The sequence below is a fragment of the Chrysochloris asiatica genome, unplaced genomic scaffold (assembly GCF_000296735.1).
Source record: "Chrysochloris asiatica unplaced genomic scaffold, ChrAsi1.0 scaffold00367, whole genome shotgun sequence".
NCBI lineage: Eukaryota > Metazoa > Chordata > Mammalia > Afrosoricida > Chrysochloridae > Chrysochloris > Chrysochloris asiatica.
Window position 1 is genome coordinate 1,024,335 of NW_006408885.1, and position 17,774 is coordinate 1,042,108.

At 39.8% G+C, this 17,774-nt stretch overlaps 1 protein-coding gene across 2 annotated transcripts in view; it reads right to left on the reverse strand.

Annotated features, from left to right (window-relative positions):
* TXNRD3 (thioredoxin reductase 3) overlaps positions 1-16,119 on the reverse strand; it is a 95,302-nt gene extending 79,183 nt beyond the window's left edge. Inside the window, exons 1-6 of one of the 2 annotated variants that reach the window (XM_006876224.1) lie at positions 15,877-16,119; positions 13,312-13,372; positions 10,974-11,083; positions 6,661-6,774; positions 6,350-6,422; positions 4,168-4,287 (exon numbers count right to left, since the gene is read on the reverse strand). In XM_006876224.1, the coding sequence (XP_006876286.1) occupies positions 4,168-4,287; positions 6,350-6,422; positions 6,661-6,774; positions 10,974-11,083; positions 13,312-13,372; positions 15,877-16,035 (637 nt within the window). In that variant the 5' untranslated portion in view covers positions 16,036-16,119. Of the gene's footprint in view, positions 1-4,167; positions 4,288-6,349; positions 6,423-6,660; positions 6,775-8,033; positions 8,054-10,973; positions 11,084-13,311; positions 13,373-15,876 lie in introns of those variants that run through there. The other variant, XM_006876225.1, reaches the window with a different exon arrangement.
* Between the last annotated feature and the right edge of the window lie 1,655 nt (positions 16,120-17,774).

The window sequence follows — 17,774 nt, forward strand, 5'->3', positions numbered from 1 at the left end:
TCCATTTCAGCTCACTAACGCCTAAGTTTTCTATTTATTTATGCGTTCCATTTCATTTTTGACAATTTCCAATTTTCTTAGATTCATACTTCATATATTCCATAATGTTCTGATTATTAATAGATGTGTACAGTTGTTTCTCTTCATTTTGAGTTGTGCCCCATCAGCAAATGAAGGTCCCATGAGTGTACTGACTGGCATTTTGAAACCTCATACTGTATTGTTTATTGATCTGTGTCAGTAACAGTATCACGAATTTAAATATGGTGGAAAAGTCAACCTCTAAACTTTCTCACATTTTTCAATATAAACTTTAGAATCATCACTAAGTGTCAAAAATGGGGCGTGGAGGATCTGATTGAGATTTTCAATGGAAAAATCATACATAAAATTCACAAATTAATTAATTTTGAGAGAAATAATGTTGAGGACACCCCCATCAAAATCATGGTGTATTTCTTGTTACATACCCTTATATCCCTTTCCTTATATATTTTATACATTGCTAAATTTATTTCATTGTTTTCTATAATTTTTTTGCTACTTTCATTATAACTTTTAGCTAATTAATGATGTATAAGAAATTGTTGATTTTTGCACATTGATTTCATAAGCAGCCAACTTACTGAATTCATTTATATTTTAGTTGAATCACTTGTCTTCACTTATCTAGGAATAGCACATATAATTGTTTATTATTCATATTGTAAACTTAACTTTATCCTCCTTTTCAAATACATGTATTTTACTTTTCTGTTCTGACTTGAAGTACTAGAGTGATTCGACAGTAGTAGTGAAGTGAGCAACTTGGACTCTTCACTTTAAGGGAAACACCTCAAGTACTTCTCCAGGAAATATTTGCTTTTACTTCTCTTCATTTATAATGGAAATGTTCATTTCTTTTTTTAGATTTCCTGATAGCTTGTATGAAAATCAAGAATGTGTGTAAGGTTTTTATAAAATGTCTTTTTAGCTGAAATCCAGGCAATCTTACTGATTTTATGTACTCCCATTATGATTTCCTAATGTTGACTCATTCTGGCATCCTTGAATGCAGAAGAATTGCTACAGCATACAGGATTTATGCTCTAGAGGAACTGCTAACAGTTTTTCTAGAATTTTGGCACACCTGTAGGCTACAGATTTCTACTTTTAGACTATCACATCATATCTTTATATGTCATGATCAAAAATTAAAAAGGTGAACTTTCTCATATTTTTAAAGTTCTAGTTTAAATGGCAAAGGATGTATTTGGTCTTTGGAAATTTAATAAGATTAACACATAGCAGGTCCACTGCCTTTTGGGGAATGGGGTGGTGAGAACAATTATTAATTTTCTTCGAGGTTACCCTGCAATTTATTATTTTATTCCTACGTTTAAAACAGTTTGTTCCACCTAGAAATTGACTTGACTACCTCTCTATTTGTACTCTTGGTGTGGCAATGTAGGTTAATGTGCCAAACTGCAAAGCCACTTGAACTGCAAGGTCAGTGGTTCAAGCTCACCATCTGCTCCTTGGAAACCCTATACAGGATCGCTATGGGTCGGAACTATGGCACTTCACAACAACAACAACCTCTCTATTTGAAAGTTCTATAACTATACTATTTATTTCCTCATGGTACTTTATAATAGTCCTGGTGTGTCGCTGTGGGATAAAGCAGGACAGTAAGGTCAGTTTGAACTATAAGGTCAGTGATTCAAACTCACTAGCTGCTCCTTAGAAACACTATACAGGGTCGTTATCGGTCGGAACCAACTTGAAGGCACTTAACATTTCTGGTTCCCTATTTTCCATTTCATAGATTGTTTTACTGTGAATACTTCGACATCTGGGCTGAATTCTGGGTAGTGTTATGTATGCTAATTTGAGGTTGATGTCTACCATTGCTGGTTCTCTGTATGAAGAAGTCCTGCTAGTACTTCATGTAAGGTTGTTTGGGTTTTCACAAAGCCCCTTAATTTATCTGGAAATACACTAATTTTATCATCATACTTGAGGGACAATTTTGCTAGACATAGAGTTCTTTGTTGGCAGGGTCTTTTTTCTTTTGCCTTCTTGCCAGAATGGTTTCTGTTGAAATCCGAGCTCAGTCTTATTGGTTCTCCTTTGTAGTTAACTTTTCCTTTTCCTAAGCGCCTTTCAGGATTCTTTCCTTGTCTAGTTTTGGGAAGTTTGATTATGATATGTCTTGGTGATTTTCTTTTGGGGTCTATCCTGTTGGGTTCACTGAGATTCTTTAATGTATATCATCTTGCCTTTCACAATATTAAGGAAATTTTCTTCCAACAAAGCTTCAATAATTTTCTCTAGGCTGTTTTTTGCCTTTTCCAGTAATGGGATTCCAATCACACAAGAGTAATTCATTCCTCTTGATGGTGTGCCACATTATTATTAGGCTTTCTTCGTTTTTGTATTGTTCTTTTTTTCTAATTGTTTTTCACACAGATTAAGATATTTTGACTTCAAGCTCAGTAATTTCTGTCTTCCACTGATTCAGTTCTACTCCTGTGCCCTTTCAATGCGTTATTTCTGAAACCTTAATACTAATTTTATGGATTTCTATTTGCTGTTTTTGTATGGTTCCTAATTTTTCATGCATTGTCGGTTTGTTCTTGTAATGTCTTGAAGAGTTTTGCTGGTGTTTTGATATCATCTGCAGTTTCCTTGATCTTTCTCTCAATCATTGAAAGTACTAAATATCAGGTTTGAATTCCTTATCAGGTAGTTCTGATGCCATGTCTTTCTCAGAGTGCTTTTCTAGCTCTGTATTTTGGTCACTTGTTTGAGCCATTCTGTCTGGTTTCTTTGTGTGAACTGAGGCTGTCTGTTCTCTCTGTGACACAGCGGCACTGTTGTATTTGCATTTAATTGATGATGGTATGCTAGTGTGTTCTTAGGTGCTTACCACCTGTCCCCTAGTGAGTTTAACAGAGGATGATAGTGTGTATGCAGTTCTCTGTTCACTGTTCATATAGTAAAGAGTGGGTTAGGCTGGAGTTGAACACCATGTTATTGTTCAGGTGGTACAGAAAAAGGTGGTGACCTTTGCCCAGAAAATGCATGTGTAATTTTTTTAAAATTCCACTGAGAGACATTAAGAAGAATCAGCATTCTACATCTAACTAGCTATCACATCCTGTTAATTCCGTTTGTTACACCTCTCTAAAGCCACCTCATGTACCACAATCCAACTCTGCAATCTCAGGCCTTCATCATTACTCCTCTGGTCACCACACTGGTCCCCAGTTCCTAACCTTTGGAAACCACCATCACCCCCTTGCCCCTCAGCCTTCTATGGTCCATAATAGTCTCCCAATGGGTAGTTCACATTCCTCTTCTGTTTAAAATTCCTCAATAGCTCTCCTGTTATCTTCAGGGTAAAATTTAACTACTTAAAATGGCATGTAAGACCCTTTATGACCTGCTTGTCTCTTTTAATTCCATTTCTCTTAGTGTCCTTCAGCCCATTCTTCACTCCAGCCACTCATAATTCCCTCGATATGAGTCGATTCTAACGTGTCTTTATTTTGGGTCAAGCTATGCCCTGTCTTCTATGTCCTATATCTGAACTATCTCTTACCTTAAAGCTTACCTTAACACCCCCACCTGCAAGTCTACTCTAGGAGATGCCTAAAACAGAACCATTAGTTATAATGTATTTCACAAGGAAGAGATGTTCTTGTCTATCTCTTTCAACAGACTATAACTGGGTAAGGATATAGCTATATTGTCCTCATATCGGTATCCTCAAAGTCTAACTAATGTTCATTGGACAATTTTCCATCTTTCATTAACCAAAGACATATATAACCACTGATAAAATAGAAACTGTTATCACACTGAATGGATAAAATTCAAATGACTCTTACTACTTTATTTTCTTTACAATGGAGGCCAATTTGAAAATAGTGATTATTCTTTCAGTCGACTACAAATCTGGAATTGCTATTGCTGAAACAATCCCCTCCCTCAGCTGTCAGACCCAGGAAAGCAGGACCATATTTTAAGTGTTCATCACAGAGACCATGGCGCCATGCTAGCACAGAGGGAGCTCTCAATGAATGTTTATTAAAATTTAAATCTCAACTAAAAAAATACAAATACAAGTATTTAAGAAACTCATTCTTTCTCCTTTTCTCCCAATCTGAGATTTTTACTCACCTTGTTGATTATATTCCCAGCCAAATTTCCTTGAGTCATGTAACGCCTGTCCTAAAAGAGCAGCTTGATGCATCAATTTCTTAGGAATACAGCCTACATTTACACACGTACCACCAAGACCTAAGAAGTAAAATTACAGCTTTAAAGGTTGTGTGTGTGTGATTTTATATACCTGAATGGTGGGTACTGTTAACACATGCGGAAATGACAATCACACGTGATTGTGGAGCCCAACACCACACACCACGATAACTAACATGAGCTCTTACTGTAAAGTGTCTAACCAAGAGGCCATGGAGGAACCCTACAGATGAGCAAAATGCTCTATGGATATGCATAAGCTCAGTTTCCTGGGGAGAGAGGCTAAAGCAGTCATTTGAGTCCGAGGAATGAGACCTTGATTTATTAGATATAAACTGCACCAAGGGTCAGAACTCCAGCTTCAAGCTTTTTACCCTATGTGACTTTACGCCTACTCTGAACCAGAATGTTTTTCACCCTCAGATTTCATGGTGGCATGTATTATGAATCTTAAATCATGTATCATGCAATAGTTAAAAGATTCCCTCATTGATAGAAGTCTCTTCTGGTTGCCAGAGAGTAGGATATTTCTGGGCAGGAGAGGTACACAAAGTGGGGAAAGAGTGGGAAGAAGAAGGAGGAAGGAAAAAAAGACCAGAAGAATAGTATGAGAAAAACCAATGTTTAGCTTTGCTTTATGAAATTCTAGTCTAAACTATTTTGAGTTAGTTTGAACTTTCAAAAATGATTTTCTTATTTTATCAGGCAAAGTTCTGGCAGGAATCAAACATACTCAAGTTAGGTAAATGTGACTTGCCACACTAAAGGCGAAAGAAGCCTGAGTGAGTGCCACAACACATGGAAAGACCAGTAGAATGGGGTGACGGCCCTCCCCAAAAGGATGCAGCCACCTGCAGCAGGGAGAGAGCCAAGAGAATAAGATTTTAATTTCACCCTCCTCCTTCCCTCTGTTCTCCTCCCATTGCCCCAAATAGTCCAAACCCATCTCAAAGGCAGAGGGCAATGTTCCCAACTAGGCAGCCTTCGAGGGCAAAGACAAGCATAAATAGAAAATATCCATCATAAAACCAATGTGCCCTGTTTCATAGATAAATAAATAGAAAGAAAGAAAAACAGAAAGAAAGAAAGAAAGAAAGAAAGAAAGACAACCCTAGGAAACTAAGAAGTCACTATACACTAAAGTCCTGGGGCTGAGAGCACATCATGCTTTTTATTAACGTAAACTGTATGATTATCCACAATAACTCCACAGGCTATCATGCAAACATTATAATCAATTATTAAATCAAAGCACAAGCTCAGAAAAATGTTTATGATAACCTTATCACGATACAGTAAATACATGTGATCATGACCTGAACACCACATGAATTATCACAAATTATTAAGACAGAAGTGTTGGAGTAGTTGGGTTATAGGAATTTTTCTCTTTTAGCAAATTTAATTTTTTTTTTTACATTCTTCCCAATTTCATCACCTGTTTAACTACACAATCTTAAAACCAGTTACTTAATCTTGTCCACATTCAGTTTTCTGGACTAGTTTTACACCTCTTAAGGTAACTGAGAAGGTTAAATAATACTCATGAAGTAAGTCATGTATGTCAAGAGCAGAGAACAATGTCACTGATTGGACTCTGTCATCTAAAAATGTGTGTCAACTTAGCATATATTCTAGGTATTGCGTGGTTGTTCTCCATTTTGTGATCTGCCTCCATTTTATACACTTATGAGGCAGGATTAGTGTGGGGTGTGTCTTGAGTCACAGTCTCACAAGAGGGTGTGACTCACATCACCTTACTCAAGGTCATACCCTTACTCATGTCACACCCTGGCTTGAGTCGCATCTTTTAAAAGAAGTAAAATGAGAGAGAAGCAAGCAGAGAGGAGAGGGATCTCACTGCTAAGAAAAAACAAGCTGGAAATAGAACACATCCTTTGGACCCAGGGACTTGGAACTGAGAACCTCCTAGACCCAAGAGAAGACTGATGATTTCTAAGCTCCGAATTCAGAATTATAGACTCCTCAACTGTGAGAAAATAAATTTGTTCGTTAAAACCACACACTTACGGCATTTCTGCAGCACTAGAATTAAGGCGAACAATAGGGACACCACTAACACCAATGAAAAACAGCTCACCCCAGGTTGTGCCATGAGGTGATGGGATCACAAAGTCTAGCACCATAACTTTCTTTCCCAAAATGGCAGCTTCCTGCAAAAAATGATGACACATAAAGAACTTATCATTTTCCTGGCATGCCCCAAATTTTCTTCACTCCTAAACAAAAACAGACTGTGTGGTAAGATAATCTTTTCCTTTTATTAAACCAGTTATTACAATAAAAACTTAACTTATAATATTATAATTAATTTGTTTTGTTTTAAGTAGAATAAATGTTTGTGGTAACCATGAGGGAAATTATCTACACATTTCATTTTTGTTTTCATACCTTAGCACATGAAAGGCCACCAGAACCACCACCAATGACAATGAGATCATAATCATATGAAGGTTCATGTGAATCTTCCTGAAGGACCTTCTGTAATAAACCACTCTGATGTGCCTATGTTTAAAATGAAAGGAGACACAATAATGCATTACTTGTCTATTTGCACCTTCTGTTTCATCAGCATGGATTTCTTTTTTTTAAAAAAATCCTTAGAAACAATCTATACAACTCAGGAGATTGTTGTATTGTAAATATATTTTGATGCTGTCCAAATAGGGTCCAACAAGTTAGAACATATGTCAAAGTACATGTATTTTTGTCCATTTTGATCTGATAGCCAGGGATGTGTCAAATGACCCAACTACCTAATTTAAGTGCAGTGAAATGAAAAAAATAACCATTTTTCAAGATCCTCTGTATTTTATTCCTATGTACTAGTCTTTATTTTGAAAACAGTTCTTACCCACGACCAGGAGATATGTGCTTTGAGGTTTTTTGTTTTTTTTCCCCACAGTTCTTTATGAATTGGTCTAAATATTGTAGCTGAGTTAGAAAGTTCCTATAAAACACTACAGTCTTCTTTTTCTTTCAGCAGTCATCATGGACTGGCGTGTCACCTTCCTTTTGTTTATGTGGTCCTCCTTGTGATCAGAGATGACTTAAATAAGATTAGAGGGTATGGTACCTAGAATTTACTTGATATGACTTTTCTGTCCCAGGTCATAATTCTGACTAAATGACTGGGTGGGACTTTGCAAAGAGGGTACACAGGACTCAACTGTTGGCATGGGTTACTTTTGCCATCCTGCTAGGTTTAAAAGAAGCCATCTCAGCAGGAGGAACAGACAACTCAGGGCCATCCACAAAGTACAGGAGCAGAACGTGGAATTCCTATCTGGAAAAGTGGTAACAACAGAGGCTGTGGCACATGCGGCAGCACAGAGAGACAGAGCAGCTGTGCACTTCTGTGTCCATGGACCAAGTACAGCTAGTGCCTATAGACAGGAGGCTGACTTGAAGACTATAACCTCTGGATATTACAGACTAGCTAAAGGAACTTTGTAACACTTGCCTGAGCACGGCAGAGGCCAAAGGGCCACATGGCTGAGGGACTAAAGACAAGAGAGAGGTGTGCCTGCAGTATGGCAGAGAAGAAGCGTTCCTGACAGGAAGACTGTGGCATCCTGAGCTGTTTCTGATGCTGAGTTGTATTCTGCTCACATCCCTAATATTGTCTAAGAGTTCTGTGTGGCCACTGCGATGGATTATCAAGTTCAGATGTGAAGCAGAGTGTGGGTGTCAGAATAGGGTAAAAGTTGTAGGAACTGGGTGAATTTGAGCTTGATTTTCTTCCCCCTTTGTGAAGCCAGAGGAAGTCCGGCACGGTCTGTGCACCATTTTTGCTGAGGATCGATAGATAGGTAGCTTAACAACAGCTTTTTTATCTTACATAAGTGACTTTCTCAATTCCACTACCTTGGCTTTGAATAAGGAACAAGAAACACCATTTTTGAAGTAGCTCATCCCATAAAACACAATGAAGTTCTTTATAACTATGGGACTCACCAGATGTTATACAGCCCACTGAAGAATGGGTACACACTAAAAAGGGCTCCTCTGATAGGATAAGCACCGGACTGCTAACTGCAAGGTCAGCAATTCATACCCACCAGTCGCTCTTAGAAATCCTATATAGAGTTGCTAGGAGTTAGAACTGACTCAACGATATATAATCATTACCACAGGATGACTAACATTAAAAAAGAAGAAAAAAAAAGAAGCTGACAAATGTTGGTAGGGATGTGGGAAAACTGGAACCCCAACTTTCAGCCAAACAGCAGATAGGTATATAGGGGAAACAGCAACACTAGTAAGGTATGCTTCTCATGGAATAGTCAATCATCCAAAATCAAAAGGGCAACATTAAAGGACAAAGTTGAGACGGGATGGGAAGGAGGGTGGAATGGAAATAATAAAGGGAGGGGGGATGGCAATCATGGAAATGAAACAAAGTGTATGATTTGTTGAATGTAAAACTGATGACCTTGCCTGTAAACCTTTACTCAATTCACAATAAAAAGTTAAAAAATAAAAATAAAATACTAGGTGGAAACAACTGAAATGCCCATCAATAGAAAATGGGTAAACAAATTGTGGTACACACAGACAATAGAATATTACTCAGTCAACAGGAGTAATGTAGTTCTGATACATGCCACAATATGCATGGAGCTTGAAGACATTACTATGTGTAATATGTCAATCAGAGAAGAACAAATATCCTATCACTTATATAAAGACAAGAACAGGCAAATACAGAGAGACTAAAGTTGATTAGTGACTACAAGGAGCAGGCCCAACCACAGCCATCAAGTCAATCCAACTCACAGCAACCTTATATAGGATTTCTGAGACTGTACACCTTAATGGGAGCAGAAGCTCTCATCCTGCTCCCACAGAACAGCTGGTGAATTTGAACTGCCAACTTTGCACTAAACAGTCCAGTGCTTATCCTACAGCACCACCAGGGACAAGGTTGTGGAATAAGAGTACTGCTTATGGAGTACTGAGTTTGGGTTATGGTGATAGAAAGAAAATCACACTAAAGTAAGAGTTGTGATTGCTGTCAATAAACTGCAAACCTGTAAAAAGTTAAATTGGCAAAAATTGTGTGATAGACATATTTACAACAACCCACATTTTAAAAATCTGAGTCTGTTCTGATGTCACCTCAGCAGCCATCATTTAACCAGGCTGAACCGGTTCGAAGGCCAGTTCCATTCACCACTACATCCCCTACCCCTTCCCTTCACAGCACCTGTGTGCATTAAGTACTCAATTAATATGGGATGGGCAGAAGGGGGCAGGAATGAAGACAGGGAAGAATAACAACTCAAAAAGCAAAAAGCTAAAAAATCAATGTGTTCCCCCTCGTGGAAATAGATTATACAGTTTAATCTATTTTACTTGAAAATTGACAGATACATCCGCTATTTTGGTTGTATGTAATAAACACCTGCTGAGGCTGCTTATATATAACCAAAAACCTCATGGGACATCCAAGTTAACTGGCTTAATATTATGCTCAGGGTTTCTGTTGTAGTTTATTACATAGCTCCAGGGGTCTTACAAGCTTGCAACAGCCACACAAGGTACAACAATTAGTCTTTATTCATTTTTGGAGTCATGGTGTGGCACTGTAGGGTAAGCACTGGACTGCTAACTACAAGATTGCCAGTTCAAATCCACCAGCCGCTCATTAAAAACTCTATACAGGGTCGCTATGATCGGAACCTACTCAGCAGTGCTTAACAACAACATTTGTCTGCAGCAAGAGCAGAAGAAGGAGAGTCAGGAATAAGAAGAGGATATGGAATGTGTGACTAACTGCATCCACGAACAACTCCCCTTTGCCAGGAGCCTGAAATGAATGGTGCCATGCTACTATTACAGAACATTGTGATCAAAGATTCTATAGAAGGGTTCTGATCAAAAGGGGTAAACTGCAGAAAAGAATTTCAAATTTTCATATATTCCAGACTTTCTGGAAACATGGAGGCTGGATGAATGCCTAAACTATAGCCCTAAAATAACCTTTAAACCTTAAACCAAAAATATCCCCTGAAGTGTTCTTAAACTCAGTGTTGTTGTTAACTGACACAAAGTCAGTTCCGACTCGTAGTCACCCTATAGGGTTTCCAAGGCTTTAAATCCTCAAGGGAGTAGAAAGTCTTGTCTTTCTCCCATGGAGCAGCTGGTAGGTTCGAACTACAGACCTCATGGTTCGTAGTCCTGTACTTACTGTTCGGACCCACCGCACTCCCCAAAACCAAACAACAGTTTATGTGAACAGTAAAGAATGTCTGTTATGCTCTTTTAAAACCTATCTTTATGGAATCAAAGTGATAATAGCAATTCAAAAGAGCAGAGAGAACCCTGAAGAGACGCCAGTTTATGTTAGTGAGGCAGGAACAACTTCGAAAAGCACGGTGAGAAAGGTTGCACAATTCCAAGACTGTAATCAACGTCACTGAACTGTAGGCAGAAACGAGTTGGTGTATGCTTCTGCTGTGTATATTCTCAACAGAGAATTAGGGTTGGTAGAAAAGTTAATCCCCCCTTAATTAAGATTATCAAAAAGCCATCCTAGGTGCTTTTCCATATTTCCAGCTTCTAAAAGACAAATTCCACGGCACATAACAACAACAACAAAAGACAAATTAACAGATGCCTAAAAGATCTTTTCCTCCTTTTTAAAAATATTTTTAAAGACAATTTGAACAGCTTTGTAAAAGATATAACACTACTATTACCTGAAGAGTTCGGTCACATCCACCCATATGTACTTTATTCACAAAAATATTGGGTACCGTTCTCTGATTTGTGATCTCTGACAGAACTTCTTGAACAGCGGCCCCATCATCTAAAGAATAAAAATTACATACATATAAACATGGAATGGGCTCTAAACTTCTGTGAGTTGAACTGAAGTGTCACAACACTCAGCTCACATATAAACCCATACAAGCTTGCTGAATTACAAAAATACATGAACTGATGAGTCAGGGTGGGGGAAATACCTATGCTTTCAATGAATGTCCTAGGTAAAGAAGAAAGACCAACCAATGAATGCTTTAAAAGATAAACCTTTCTAAGTTAGATTCTGAGAGCGATAAAACCTACTGCCATTGAGTACATTCGGACTCAAGAGCAACCGTACAGAGCAGAGGAGAAGTGCTCTCTAGGGTTTCTGAGACTGTATCTTTATAGGAGCAAATATTCTCATCATACTTCCTTGGGGTGGCTGGTGAGCTTGACCATCGACCTTACAGTTGGCAGGTCAAACTTAGCCCACAGTGCCAGCAGGCTTCCTTTCTTCCTTTATAAATTGTTATTATTGAGTCAGTTCTGACTCAAATGTACCCTGTATAGGGTTTCCAAGGAGCGGCTGGTGGATTTGAACCGCAGACCTTGTGGCTAACAGTTCAGTGCTTATCCTTCAGCGCCACACCAGGACTCCTCCTTTATAGATGAGACCCCCTTTATAAAGCAAATATCATAAGAACCCTTTAATAAAGAATTAATGTCCCTACTGTAGAGCTATAAGGATAAGCACTGGACTTTAAAACTGTTGTTGGCTGTTAACCACAAGGTCAGTGGTTCAAATCCACAAGCTGCTCCTCGGAAATCCTATACAGGGTTATTATGAGTCGGAATCAATTTGACGGCACTTAAAAAAGTGTAGGATAAGCACTGGACTGCTAACCACAAGGTTGTCAGTTTAAACTCACCAGTCACTCCACAGGAGGAAGATGAGGCTTTCTGTTCCTATAAAGATTTGTAGCTTCAGAAACCCTACACAGGGTTGCTACAAGTTGGAATCAACTTGACGATACTTGAGTTAGGTTTTTCACTTTTTATATAAAGCAAGTATCAAGATCCCCTTTATAAATAAGACCCAATTTGTAAGGCAAGGCAAATATAAAGATAAAATCTGTTGTAATATTAATAATACCGAAAATGCTTTGAAAATTTTGAAGAATCTTTATAATCAGAGTCCAAAGTTAATACTATATCCCCAAAATAAAAATAGGCCATGACTACTTTAGACTATCTTACTTGGTATACCCTTTAGAAAGCCTCAAACATTCAAGAACATTTCACTTATTAAAGTAACTTGGTTACAAAGAGTTAGTGCAGTTCTCTTAAAATAGAGACCAAGTCAGTTCTGTTTTAGGGCTTTGAACCAGTTCAAATCAGTTCAGTCATTGCTGATGAAACAAAACTGGAACAGAATCAAATTAGGGTGATCCAGAACATTAACTTGAACAGGGAAAATTACAGGTCAAAGGCCAGGAAGGGAAGACTCAGTGAGCCCTTTCAGGAGCCTGAATATGACACTGGATTAGCGCCAGGACGTTGGAGAACATCACACATTCAAAGCAGAGTGGGCACCCACCATCTCTGAACCAGGTAGCATTATTTTCGACTCAGCAAGTCGAGAGATTTGGTTGCTATGCAACGCAGATATTGCCCTTATTTTCTAAGATGAACATTACCTTTCTAGCAGGGTTTTGACCTGTACATTTCCCCATTCCAGTTAATGTCCCAGTTCAGCCACATTTTAAAAATTTGAGTCTGTTCGTATCTCATTTCATGGGCCATGACGAACCAGGCTGATTCAAAGCCCTGTTCTGTTCGTCACTACATTCCCTCCTGTTTCACAACACCTGCCTATGTTAGTTCCCCCTCATGGTAATACAACTGGAAATAGGAGATTCTTTTCATTTCTTTCAGCTTAATCTATTTTACTAGAAAATTGACAGATACATCTGAAATATCTAAAACTGTTCAAGGCAGTAGCTTACATACATGTCTTCCTCTCACTTCTCCCCCTCAAATAAAAAATACATATTTAAAAAATAGTCTAAACTTAATCTTCACTCAGTTCACAATTAAAAGTTTAAAGAAAAAATAGCCTAAACCAAACTTTATCACGTATGGGCTCAATTTTATCCACTGTTAAATGCAGACCAAGACAGATCAAGTAACTCAAAGAGACCAAAGTAAATTAAATTTAAAAATATTAAACAGAAGTCAATCTTGTTGATAATTACCACAAATCAGCCCTATGTACTAAATTATACTTACCAATTTTATCAAGTTCCAAGATATTATATTCAACTCCCAAAGAAGAAAAGAGTTCTTTCACCTATAACAAAAAATTACAGCCGTTTCACTCTTACAATAGATACAACAGAATTGTGAAATACATAGTAAAAAGGGATGTCCAATATATAGTAGGGATTTTTCTCCCCCTGTACACATTCCTGGGAGTCTTGATGTGGCACTGTAGGAAAATCACTGGACTGCTAGCCACAAGGTTGGCAGTTCAAGCTCACCAGCCCCTCCTCGGAAACCCTATATAGGCCACTATGAGTCAGAACTGACTCAACAGCACTTAACAACAACATACAGATTCCCAGAATAGTATCAGCCAATCCTCTGCCTTTTTTAAAAATTATCAGCTGGATCCTCATGATTCAAATCTACAACGTTTCCCAAACCTCTTTTCTGAACTCAAGGCAGACAAGATATAATTTTCCACCTGGATATCCCACAGGTTCCTTACATACAATATGACCAAAATGCAATTCATCATCTTCCACCATCTTTCAACATCCATTATTATTTACCCATCAAATCACCTCTTATGTGTCATTCACTGTTCTAAGTACTTCAGATTAACAATGAGCAAGACACAATCCCTGCCCTCCAGTAAGGAAGACAAAAAGGAAAACGGACAACTTCACTACACCACTATTCACCAGCTGCATAAACAGAAAGCCTAGAACCTTTCTTTTCAAAAAGTGGGCAGAATAATAACAGCAGGGAGCTGGTTAGACATGCAGAATCAGGTCCTGAAATACTGACTATGAAATATTCTAATGCCACCCTTTTATGCACACACCCCCCATTCTAAGTGACTTCCCATCCATCCAATTAATTTCTGTTAAGTGTCATCAAATCAGTTTCCACTCATAAAGACCCTGTATTCGGTTTCAAAGGATAGGCTGTTGGGTTTGAACTGCCCACCTTGAAATTAAAGAGTCCAGTGCTTATCCTATAGTGCCACACCAGGCCTCCTAAGTCTTACAAATTTTGTTTTAAACTAATTAATTTTTCTAGCTCCCCATTTTCACCACCACATCTACAGGTATTGCATGTTGTTGTTGTTACGTGCCATGGAGTCGGTTCTGACTCATAGCAACCCTGTACAGGGTTTCCGAGGTTGTAAATCTTAATGGGAACAGAAAGCTTCATCTTTCTCCCACAGAACAGCTGGTAGTTTCGAACTGATGACTATGACATTAGCAGCCCGATTCGTAACCACAACACTACCAGAGCTCCTTAGTGGCATTATAATAGTTCTCTCTGCATTCGGCTTTGTTCCCTTTAATTCTATAAATTGCAGCCAAAGAGGTATTTTAAAACGGCTTTTTACCAGATTACTGAAAACTCTTGCACGATCTCATCCTCAAAACACAGTCCTGAGGTCCCATTTCTAGTGGAAGTGTAAAGAACTCTATAGACACACTCCTCAGTGAAATACCCAAAATGGGTGAAAATTATTCTTAAAAACTTTAAATTCACTGGAAATTGTCCTAAGAAATACAGAGTGTAAGAAATATTTACTCAAGAATATCTATTTGCTGTTAAGTGCCGTTGAGTCTGTTCCGACCCATAGCGACCCGGGATAGGGGTTCCATGGAACAACTGGTGAGCTTGAACCATTGACTTTACGGAGCAATCCGACTTTGCAATTCAGCGTATTAACCTACAGCGCCACACCAAGACTCCGCATTAAATCTGGGTAAAAGCAGCAAGTCTGTGCGGCCATGTAGCTGTTTTTAGTTGCTTGGAGTCATTCCAACTCATCCTGAGCCCAGATGAGCATAATAACAAAGGTCCACTTCAAGTGAGTGTGACCCAGGGGGAAAGCATTAGGTTCCCTATCCCCTCGTTCTCAGTCCACAAAAGACAGTGTGCAATATAACTGACATTATCCCAAGACCTCATAGCACCCACAACCATCCTTCATCTTCATTTTACAAGATGAGGAAACCAAGGATCCACGAAGTTAGCAAGTGGAAAAAAGGTGCAATCAGACAACTAAGTAAGGTAAGCACTGGAGTGCTAACCGCAAGATATGCACTTCAAACCCACCAGCTCCTTGGAAACGCTATACAGGATTCAGAGTCGGAACTGATACATGGGCACTTAGTAACTTTGAATCGCACCGATCTTTTAACAAGTCAAAATTTAACCAGGTCCCGTCAAAAAGAAGAGTACAAGAGAGCAACTCAATATGCCTTTGTACCGAGAAAGTGCCACTGATTCTGCAAAACCTTCACTGCGAGCTTACAAGTCTTGAACTGGACGAAGGCAAGCGCATGCGCACCGAAGCGCGTGCAGCAGCAAAGGGCACCTTACAAGTGGCTTGTCCCTCTCCCTTGGTCAATTACAGACACCCGAGAGACCGCCCGCAGGAAGCTCAGCTGCAGCTCCGGGTTCCGCCCGGAGGAAGTGCTAGGCCAGGGGTCTGGGGGCGCCCTCCTCTGGCCTTTCCCGCGAGGAACATCCGCGGACAGCGCTCAGGAAAGGCCCGAGACGAGTCACGGGGCTGAGCAGCACCGAGCTCCTACCCCAGCCTACCCGCGTGCTGTGCGGACAGTAGCTCTTGCTGAAGATCATCACGCGGTTGCCCTCAATGAGGCCCTGGAGACGGCGCCGCAGCTCCTCACGGGCTTCGACTGACGAGGTGTTTGTGCCCGGGGCCGACAGGCGAGCCCGACGCCCCGGGGGTGAAGACATGGGAGCAGCGCGAACGCCACCCAGGCGGCGGTTGGAGCCGGTGCCCACCTTCCCGGGGCCCGGCGACGTCTTCGCCGGCGACGGCGGCGGCTGCGCCAGGATTTCGCTGTAGCCCAGCCGGGCTAGGCCTGCTCAAAACCTAAAAAGCTGGCGGAGACAGTGTTTGCAGCTCAAAAAGGCTGCGAAAACCACTCACGCCTCACCGGCCTCGAGCCCACGCACAGCGGCCGCTCGCCCCACCCGCGTCCCTCCTTGCGCATGCGAATTAGGTCGCAGGCTTAGCCTTGGCACGAGCACCAGCTGCTGTTCCGGAAGAGGCGAGTGCCAAGCTACATCTTTTTGTTATCCACCCTCGTGTGCGCATCTGTATGGTGCCGCCCAGGTGTGGCCACTGTGCAGGACATTCCTCTCTTTACAATCGTCACCAACCCCATTAAGACACCTTGAAAACAAATACATTTTATTCAGTGAGGATGGATGTGCCAATATGTGGAAAATGCAAACAAAACCATCTTTACAAAGGTCTCCGTTTAAAAAAATATATAGCACAAGCTAAGTAAAAATAATTGTTTGCTATTTCAACACAGTTTTAATATGAATTTTCTAGGTTGCCACTTTTCAGGGACCGTGAGTTCACTTGTACCAGAACAGGGATCCTGTATTCATCTTTTGGGATCCACCTTGCCTTATAACGCCCCCTGCGCTGAATGAATGAAGGAAACAAAGCAACCACAATCAACCTCAAAAAGAAGAAACGTTGAAAGCAGAAGGCCTGTAAGTGTGGCCTGGCATATGACTGTTTCTCAGGTGTCATCTGACACTGCTGGTTCATTGTGCTTCAGTCCCAGTAGTTTTCTCTGTGTCTCAGACATATCCTGTTTTACAGTCTTCGTTTTCTATTTGGTCAGCCTACGGTAATCTCCCACCTCCAACAAAGCTGGTTTCTTCTAATCAACCATGTCTTGGTTTAAATATCCCTTTTTATAGTGCCATTTGCTGTCCATTTAAAATGAAACAGCCCCATTCTGCATTATAGCCATATTAGCCACATGTTCTAATTCCTTTGTGATGCACTTACTGCTATTTGCAATTATCTTCTATCATTATTGGTTTTTTATTGTATCCTCCCATCACCACCACTAGAATATAAACTCCATGGGAAACGGGGACTTAATATTTTACTTACCTTTTTCAAAAACACAGTTTTAAATTATAATGCACAGTTCTACTTTTATTTGTTTTCTATCTCATTAATTTCTACATTTACTTTTTCTTAGTTCCTTTGCTCTACTTTCTTGGAGTCCATTTTGCTTTTTCCTATTCCTAAACTTGAACATTCAGTTCATTCATCTCTTTCTTTGTTTCCTTTATTAATTTTTTTAAGAGCCCTGGGGTGACACTGTGTGGTACACATTAAGTTGCTAGCCATAGGCTGGTAGTTCAAAACTACCAGCCACTCCATGGAGATGAGGCTGTTTGCTCCCACAAAGATTTACAGCTTCAGATACCCTACGGAGCAATTCAATTCAATTTTATAGGATAACTATGAGCTCTGGTAGCGTAGTGGTTACAAATCGGGCTGCTAACCTCAAGGTCGGCAGTTCGAAACTACCAGCAGTTCCACGGGAGAAAGATGAGGCGTTCTGCTCCAGTAAAGATTTACAGCCTCAGAAACCCTGTGCAGGGTCACTATGAGTCGGAACCGACTCCACGGTACCTAAAAACAACAATGAGTCAAA